General features: G+C 39.8%; 1 protein-coding gene and 1 long non-coding RNA gene across 3 annotated transcripts in view; one reads left to right on the top strand and one right to left on the bottom strand.

Annotated features, from left to right (window-relative positions):
- Nucleotides 1-380: 380 nt before the first annotated feature.
- On the top strand, nt 381-1,559 carry LOC109958492 (uncharacterized). The gene is made up of 3 exons (XR_002274687.1): nt 381-454; nt 701-786; nt 1,205-1,559. It is a non-coding gene; the product is annotated as an uncharacterized LOC109958492 (long non-coding RNA).
- Nucleotides 1,560-6,166: 4,607 nt separating this feature from the next.
- The window catches only part of ttk (ttk protein kinase), a 17,450-nt gene continuing 14,326 nt past the window's right edge, over nt 6,167-9,290 (bottom strand). For both annotated transcript variants that reach the window (XM_020597216.1, XM_020597217.1), the window contains 7 exons: nt 8,473-8,624; nt 8,249-8,373; nt 8,058-8,132; nt 7,794-7,970; nt 6,592-6,688; nt 6,411-6,496; nt 6,167-6,336 (listed from right to left, as the gene is read on the bottom strand). In XM_020597216.1, coding sequence (XP_020452872.1) covers nt 6,262-6,336; nt 6,411-6,496; nt 6,592-6,688; nt 7,794-7,970; nt 8,058-8,132; nt 8,249-8,373; nt 8,473-8,624 — 787 coding nt within the window. In that variant the 3' untranslated portion in view covers nt 6,167-6,261. The remainder of the gene's footprint in view (nt 6,337-6,410; nt 6,497-6,591; nt 6,689-7,793; nt 7,971-8,057; nt 8,133-8,248; nt 8,374-8,472; nt 8,625-9,290) is intronic.

Raw genomic sequence — 9,290 nt, 5'->3', positions numbered from 1 at the left:
GGGGGGCGCGACCCAATCCCGGCCAGAAATCGGGCAAAGGCGGGCCATTCTCCTCCAGTTTCTGAAAAAGTGCCAAGCTGCAGAGGTGGGACCGTCTCTCTCCATTCTTCCACAGAATCAGCAGGTGATCGGTCGAGTATGTGACCACACCGTTCTCCTTGAAGCTCACAAACATCTGACAGGAGCGCAAAAGGATTATTAAAACACTATGGTGACACCATTTTAAGACGGATCATAGTGCAAGTTTGTATATCATGAAATCGTACCTGGACTGCCCCCGAGTGCCCGATCGATCTACTGTCAACCACAGTGTCTTGATGTTGGAGATGTCCACGGCCTTCTTTGATGGACCACTGTGTTTGTTTGGGCGGCCAAAAGTCCACATCCCAAAGAAGCCTCGTTAAATGGACAGAGAGCAAGGGCTCGATAAAAGTAGCAATGCCGCAGTGTAAAAGTACATAAAGTACCACAAGTAAAAGTATTCATTACGCAGAATGGCAAATTTAACATGAATGTGTATTATTGAATTATAATTGTGTTCATCAGTTTAATGTTGCAGCTGGTAAAGGTGGAGCAAAGTGCATTTAATGGTTACACAGTCACTTAGCTTTGAAAAACATGGACACACCTCAGAAGTGAACCCAACAGAGCATGCTGAATCAGCAAGTTGGTTTGTAATTTCTACCTCTAACTGTTGCAGGAGGGTGGCATCCTCATTTGTCATCATGTGTCCAAATCCCCGATTGGCCGATTGTTTCTCCAATCAGCAATTAGGCAGCACCAAAGGTAAGTGAGATTTTTGTATTTTGACTGGGTGAACTGACCTTACATTAATGTGCTGAGGTAGACAGCAACAAGTTAATGAAAGCCAAACTCCATTATTAACATAGCAAACTGATGGTGAGGTCAGACATTGGTACAGAATCAGGCCGTGGTGAAGAAGCACTCATTTTGCTGCTTTAAATAAACAGTATATTCTGTTACAAGTAAAAGTCTTGCATTCAAAATGTTACTGAAGTAAAAGTACAAACGTATCAGCACAGTGTTTGCACATGTACAGTATACAGATATTAGAGCCAAAATTATTATTTATATGTCAAATCGTACTCAGGGCTCCCTCTTGGTTTGCCTCTTTTATGGTCAGCTCGCCTTAAACCCTGTGCTTGCGTGCATGTGTGTTTGCACACTTCTGCCTGTTTTCTAGATATGAGCCAGAGCCAGCTGGCCATCCCAGTCACTCTGAGCGACGTCCCCCCATCCATCGCCGAGATGCTGAACGATGAGGAGCACTGGGAATTCAACATCCTGGAGCTGGAGGCAGCTACACACAAGAGGTACAAGGATGGGGGAAACTGAAACAAGACACCAAATTGATCAGAAAAGACGGCCCATTTTAGTTGAAGCAATAACATGGTACTCATTTCAAATGGTTTTTACTTCAGCAGTTACTTGGATTATTACTGTATTACATTCTTTTGCATTCTCAAAGCTGGAAGCTGATATTTTCCTGCCCAAATGTTGACGTTTTTGTCATCTATACTGAACACAATGCAAGTACAAACATTAAAGGGATAGCTCAAGATTTTTTTTTTATATGTTGGCTTTTGCACAGTTCAAACAAACAGGACAATGTTTCAGTGTCTGAACATTAGTTGTTTAACCGTCTTCTTAGTCTTCATGCTAAGCTAAGTGTCACCTGGCTCTAGCTTGAGACTTGACATACAGACAAAGGTGGTCACAATCTTCCCACCGAACTCTTTCACAAGAATGGAATTTTCACCCTCAGAAAATCTACCGTAAAATCCGGACTATTGAGCGCACCTGACTATAAGCCGCACCCACTAAATTTAAGAAGAAAAAAAAAAATTTCTACATATATAGGCCGCACTTGTCTATAAGCCACAGATGTCCATGTTGTAACATGAGATATTTACACAGAAAGATGTTACACAGCTATTGTTGTCTTTTTGGATTGAGTCAGTTCTTCACGCTGCCTTCTCCAAGTCTCACCATCGATTCATTGATGCCAAGCTTACACACAGCAGCTCTATTTCCTTCTTCGACAGCCAGATCGATTGCCTTTAACTTGAAAGCTGCATCATATGCATTTCTTCGTGCGTTTTCCATGATGACGGTGTGTGCATGAAGCGCAAAATGACTGATCTGAAGAATTTAGTGTGAGTGCATTTGATTTAATTCGAACAGTTTCATTGGTCCACTGTAAACTGTTCGGTAATTTCATTGGTCTGATGTGACGAGGCTAAATGTATTGGCGGCACGAAGCTCGTTAGCCTGTAAAAATCCATAAATTAGCCGCATCGTTGTTTAAGCCGCTGGGTTCAAAGCTTGTGAAAAAAGTAGCGGCTTATAGTCCGGATTTTACGGTACTTCTCTCTAAATAATGATCCAAATGACTCAGGTAAAGGGAGGAAGATTATCAGCTCTTAATCAAATTATACATGTGGGTAAAAAGAGAATTTAAAGTAGATGCAGGAAGAAGGTAACAGACTGCGAATAAGCAAAGAGAAGAACATGGAGAAGTACTGGGTGAAGTTACATATAAAGTACTCTTGCTGCTTAAGCCCCATGTTCCTTCACCCAGTCCTTTGGCTCGGGCTAAAGATCTTCACAAGCTTCAGATTGTGTGAGTTCTTGAACTGCTCAGAGGCCACACTGTGCTCCTGGCTGCAGCTCATTGCAGCTCATTGCAGCCAGCTACCACTCCTCCAGCTCCTACCACAACTCCATGCGTACTGCAGATGTGCTGCACGCTACTGCCTACTTCCTATGCAAAGAGAAAGTTGAGGCTCAGTTTTGACTGGAATAAAACTCTTCTGACATTCAAAACAATAAGTATGTGTGTGAGAGGTAGAGCAGTGTTGTTTCAAATGCATGATCATTTTGTGAGAGGGAGAGAGCTATGTTTAGGGAGTAAATTGTTTTAAAATATATATGAGTAACAGCCCTCTGTCCCCTGCCTCTCTCTGCTGCTGTTTAAACATCAGGGATGCGTCCATGATGCCGATGTGCCGTCGAATTCAGGACTTGAGTCCCGAAGAGATAGGTGCTCTGTCCGAAGACGAGCTGCACAGGCCAGTTTCACTGGAGGACTTCACTGCACTCGAGAAGATCTCCAAGTCCGTCTTTGCTGCAGACCTGGAGAAATACAAAGCCTGGATGGCTGAACTTAAGTCAGCATAGGGACATGTAGGTAGCTGAGATAGTATTACTTGTTTTTTTTTAATGAGATTTAATAAAATTCAGAATTTTCAGGGCGATCTTTCAGCATTCATACGCATTTTCTAGTTTATTTTAGTGTGGCAGAGAAGAAACTTTTACATTTACATCAAGCTCTGTAAGACGTCGGGATCAGCGGTGGCTTCGCGCATGCGCAATTCATTTGCAATCTGGACGCAGAGCAGTGTAGCATGTGCAGTCTGTGAGGCAAAACCTCACTCTATTATGGTCTGAGGTCATAGGTGCAGCGCTGGTATCTCAGATTCAAATGTAGTACAATTCAAAGCTACTTTATACCTCTACTTCACTGAAATGTACAGGAAGCGGAACCTTTTATTGTACTATAAAATTTAGATAAAGATTTTACATACAAATATTTTAAACTACCAAGAGGCTTCAGCATTAATATATTGTTCAATAATATGTTTATACTTCTTTCTAAAATGGACAGTTTTGCATGAGTACTTTCACAGTAGTAGTACAATAACCCTTGCACTTTAATTGAAATCCTGAATGTAAAAATATTGCCTGTTTTTATATTATCTTTCATTTATTTGACTTAAGGACTCAGACCTCTTCTTTCAGCAATGACAATGCTGTATTATGATGTGGTCACAATCAAATCTTAGGAAAGAAATGTGTGAATTCTCTGCTAAAACAGGATAAATAAAAAGCAACTTATGGAGCTTCCTGGACAAGTCATTATTTGAGATGTCATCTACTAGCAGGTCGTTGCTGTGACTACTCTGTAGAGTCAATATTTCAGTAGAAAGGAAATGGTGTTCTCTGGGTTGTGGTCTTAGCCAAGTCTGGACGGTTCACTCTCACTCAGTGTTGCCAATTCCTCAGTAAGGAAAGTAGCTAATGGCTGTCCTAAAAGTCACTAGAAGTCGCTAAATGACGTCATGGCCTATTTTTGCATAATTGTTACTCACTATTTGTGAGTAATTGTAAGAGTAATTGTAATGGACGCTGTAGGAGAGAGGAGTAACGTCATGGGAGAGACAAGAAGTGAGTAAAAAACACCCTAAATATGTTTAGAACTACAAATGAACTGTTTTTCTGTTGATGCTTGTTTAGTTTTTTATATTTTGCCATTTAAATAGGCAATCACTTCTCAAAATAATTTTATGACTTTAACCCCTTAGACACTAAATAAGCTGGGTGCATGTTTATCTTCACAGTTTATGGCTGGGCTCCTCTAAGTCTGGAACACCCTGTAATTGAATATATCACAGCACACAGTTTAAAAAGAAAGATAAGACATGTCCTTCAGCTCACACAAGCAGTTTCTCACAGGTCTCTGTTGTGAAAGTTTAAAATCCATTGAATAGCGTATGTTGGTTAATATATTGATTAAAACACAGCTTAAAACATAATTAATAATGAAATTCTTCTGACACACACACATATATAGCTGTTTGAGATCATAAAAAAAAACATTTGTTTACAAAAACATCTAATATCACTCAAAAGCCCATTGGGATTGTTCTATTTAGGAGAGGTTGTTTTGTCTCAGGAAAATAAACAACTCAGTGGCATTTTTTCTGGCACGAGTTTTCTTTTACGTTGAAGTTTTGTATGACATGTATATTTTACAGTTTGTCCATTTTTTACAAAGTAGGTTGAACTACTTTTTCAAAGCAATTTTAGTTTACCAAACTACATTTCTTGCTAGAGCAGCTTTGCTGTAGTTTAACTTCTTCCGATGTGAAGTAATTGATAGCTTGCAAAGCTACAGTTTTCCCAACACTGTGCATTGCTCTAAATGACCCGAGGCTGCTGTGCCTTCTGTGATCAGGCGACAATACCTAGAGGTGTCATGTCAGAAAAGAACACTTTTCAATGCTGGAAATTCAACATGATTTATCTTCTGAAATCAGAAAAGGGCTTTGCTTGGCACTTGTTCAGTAGGCTACAGGTAACTGAAGTTATGTTGAAGAACCTTTAATAAAAGCTTAACAATACTAAGTGTCAGGGACTGTTGTGAGCTTTATACTGCCTGGTTTGAATTTATATCAGGACTTTTCAGCTTTATGGCTCTGTTTAAACCATTTTTTAGAAAAGTAATTAAAAAGTAGCTCCATAACTTTGAAGTAATTACCGTATGTTAAATTACTAATAATCTGTAACCTATCAGATTTCAAAAGTAACCTTCCCAACACTGCCTGTCCAATAAACAGATTGCAATTTTATTCCCCCATTCCAGCTACTTTACCCTCAGAATTAGCAAGATTATGCCCAGCATATATAGAAAATGATTTAGATACTTCATTAATATTCTTTATAAGCTTATTAATGAAATAATTAAGCAGACTTGTAAACAGTGGCATTGCACAGCTATCCTACTCTCCACTGTTATATAAGAAAAGATGGTCATCACAGCCATCCCCATACCCATCTTCATTAAGGCCTCATTATCTAGGCTGCAGAGATACTGTATTTAACATTATTAGCTACACAACACCAGATCACAAGAGAGACCCCCAGGTACTCTTATGTGGGGAAGACTGGCTTGGTACATTGCATCTCACTACTGGAATAAACTGCGGCATAGTCTGAAGTCAGAGACAGTCATTGCTCTGAGAGACTTTACAAACATTAGAAGTAAAGCTTTAATTGTTTTTATTAGCCTTGCTCTGTGTGTGTCTGTGAAGGTTGTCTGCAAATATGAACTGTCATGTAATGTATTCTGAGGTCTCTTGCAAAAGACATCTTGACCTGACTATATAAATCTAAACTAACTCATTAACAAAAAAAAAAGCTTATCATTTAAAAAAATGTCTCCACATTTATTTCACTGTGTTCTGTCAGGACATTTCCCTATGCCCTCACCTCTCACACAGAAACAAAAATGTGTCAATTACCTAACTTTTATATCAGCTCTGACAAATAAACAAACCACCCTTTTAGATACAATATATTTATGTATTTCACAAATGATGTGGTTAACAGGGTTGGGGGTAGGATGGAGACAGGGCAGGGATGTTCAACAAAAAAAAAAAAAAAAAAATTCACAACATTTCATGAGAATGACGATGACTTTGCACACTCTGCAACATCCAATCTTTTTCCGCTGCTGCACATTTTGGCCAGATTCTGTAAAAAGCAGATAGCTTTATTATTATTGAACAAATTCATGAATGGAAAACAGTGTAACAAGTAAACTTTACATTAGCAGCTCGGACGATGCTGTTTGGAGACTGGAGTGCTACAAGGTCTGTTAGGATCTTCTTGAGGTCACTGTTACATGGATGTGCTGAAAGAGGTGAATTGAAAACTAGTCAGTCACATGATGAACAGCAAAGCTGACTTCTAAGTACACAGACTTTGTACTGATGAGTCTGGCTGTACCTGGTTCAGATGATGCTTGTGGCTTCAGCTGTAGGTATGGATGCTCCAGCAGCTCTGCCACAGAGATTCGCTCTCTGGGGTTTCGTACCAAGCACCTCTGGATCAAGCACAGAACTGTCAGAGCTCAGTGAACTTGACATTGTTCCAAGTTTCTTAACCCTTCAGCCTTAATATAATAATTGGGTACAAAAAATTATATTGTATTCTCTTGAAAATTGCTACAAGTGCATATACTGTCCCACATTAGTTTTACAACACTGATGCACAGATGATGCAAATAAGTCTTTTGACACTGATTAACAAAAAACTGACAGAAAAGTGATAAATGAATTCATACTTGATTAAAGGATAAGGCTGGTAATTTTCTATATTAATAGTATTTTCAACACACTCAACAATGTCCATCAGTCCTGGATTAGCTTCGTTGTCTGCGCCATAGACCTCCACTGTTGTTCAAAATGAATTAAAAAATACATCAGTGAAACATACTGCTGCACTGGGCAGCATGTTTCTTCTATAGCAAACCTCAGACCTGAGCATGAAGAGCTAGCAGAAGGTAAACAAATCTGAGAGCTCACAAAAAATCTTGTGCATTAGCAGTCGACTCTGGCTCATACTAATTTTAGGACATTACGGCAGCACGGAGCCGGGGCGGAGCCAATCCCAGCCGGCAATCAGGCGAAGGCAGGGTACACCCTGGACAGGTCGCCAATCCATTGCAGGGCTAACACATAGACAAACAAGCACGCACATGCACTCCTATGGGCAATTTAGAGACACCAATCAACCTAAGCTGCATGTCTTTGGACTGTGGGAGGAAGCCAGAGTACCCGGAGAGAACCCACGCAAGCACGGGGAGAACATGCAAACTCCACACAGAAAGGTCCCAGGTGGGGCCCGAAGCTGGAACATTCTCGCTGTGAGGCAACGGCGCTAACCACTGTGCCACCGTGCTGCCCAGAATACAACCATAATTAAGAATTTCCTGTATAAATTTAAGTTAATATGTGATTAACACAGCTGACATACAAGCATAGATACATCCATTATAGCAATTGTAAAGGATGCTGACTGACCTTTAACAAAACGTGTTCCCCCATTGTGCAGACCAATTTATCAGTCAAATAAATATTTAATGGTCAGTTTGGGCTAGATCAGCCATTTCAAAATACTGAGTATCTTTAGGTGTAACTGTCCCTCACCTTCAACACATCCAGCAAATCCTTCTCTGCGATGTCAGGAAATTCAATTTTATGAGAGGGATCAATAATGGCATGTAGCTTGGTAATCTGGTTGGTGATGCTTTGGAATGGAGTCTTCCCATAAGTCATACAGTACAAGATACATCCAAGGGACCACACATCACCTTTTGGGCTGATCTGTGGATTAAGTCAAATGTTTTGAACTCTACTTCAGTCGCAGGTTACAGCACAAATTGTTTAATCAGTAATAGTGAGTAAAAACACCTTTGAGTGTGCTTTTCCTGGCTGAGATGATGTGTCTTTGATGGCTTCAGGGGGCATATAGTTCAGGGTTCCGACCTGTGTTTGACAAACAACCGCGTGTTACACACAGAGAGAAAGAAAGAAGATTAATGCTATATACAACAGACTCCATGTGCATTCAGTGTAAGACATGTCATTAACAAAGATTTTACCTGTGAATCCTTCATGATACTTGTTACATCTGGTTGGATTCTGTTTGCGATGCCAAAGTCAATCAGCTTCAGTGAAGCATTCACTATGACAAAGTTAGCTGGCTTCAAGTCGCTGTGGACAATTCCTACAAAGACATCGAAAATGTACAGATTTGGAATAGTCAGGGATCAAGATCATTTTAGTGTGCCATTTACAGCAGTGAGAGGTTTAACAGAAAGACAACCATGTTTGTGGATGGTATGGACAGCCTCCAGCATGTTCTTCCAGTAGAACTTCCTCTCCAATGGACTCACACTCTTGCGATTTCGCAACCAAGTGTTCAGATCCAAGTTCCCACACTCCATCAGCATGTAGATGTAGCTGTCGGTTATTTCACTGCAGACACACATACAAGTATCAGCACACTTGTGGCAGAGATCCTACTAACAAGTAAAGCCAGAGCAGTGCAACTCAACTCAAAATGGCTTCATGGGAAACATGACACTTTTCACATCCTCTACTGTGCTTCTGAAGTAAATTCACATATTTCTCCTTTCATTTAGTCTGGGCTTCATGAACCTTAATTATGTTCACACATTCATTCATAATAAAAATAGTACTACACACAGTATTTATTGCCCATATTTCTGGTGTTGTCATTGGTGTTGGACATTTTCTTCATCTCATGTTCTACAACTGCTTTATTTTGCTGTAATGTCCCTATTTATTCTATTTTTGTACATTTTCCAGCTGTAACTTTACATAGCAGTTAAACAGTACCACAACAACTATCCAGTTGATCAAATCAATTCAGAATTTTTTTTTACAATGTTGATAATCAAATGACTTCAGATAGTTCTTTGTCGATGCCAAACATTTACTGGTTCTGGCTGCTTGAAGAAAAATAAAAATTAATCAGGTTTAATCAGGAAATCGATGTTTCTTCCTCTGGCCTTAGTGACAGTAAACTGAATATCTTTGGGTTTTCGGACTGTTGAGAGGACATGTCACGAGTTCCAATCAATAACCCTGGCCTTTGTTTTCTACATTACATTATATATA

The sequence above is a fragment of the Monopterus albus genome, unplaced genomic scaffold, assembly GCF_001952655.1.
Source record: "Monopterus albus unplaced genomic scaffold, M_albus_1.0 scaffold33.1, whole genome shotgun sequence".
NCBI classification, from domain to species: domain Eukaryota; kingdom Metazoa; phylum Chordata; class Actinopteri; order Synbranchiformes; family Synbranchidae; genus Monopterus; species Monopterus albus.
The sequence above is the reverse complement of the archived record's forward strand: the minus strand, read 5'-3'. Positions and strand labels throughout refer to the sequence as shown.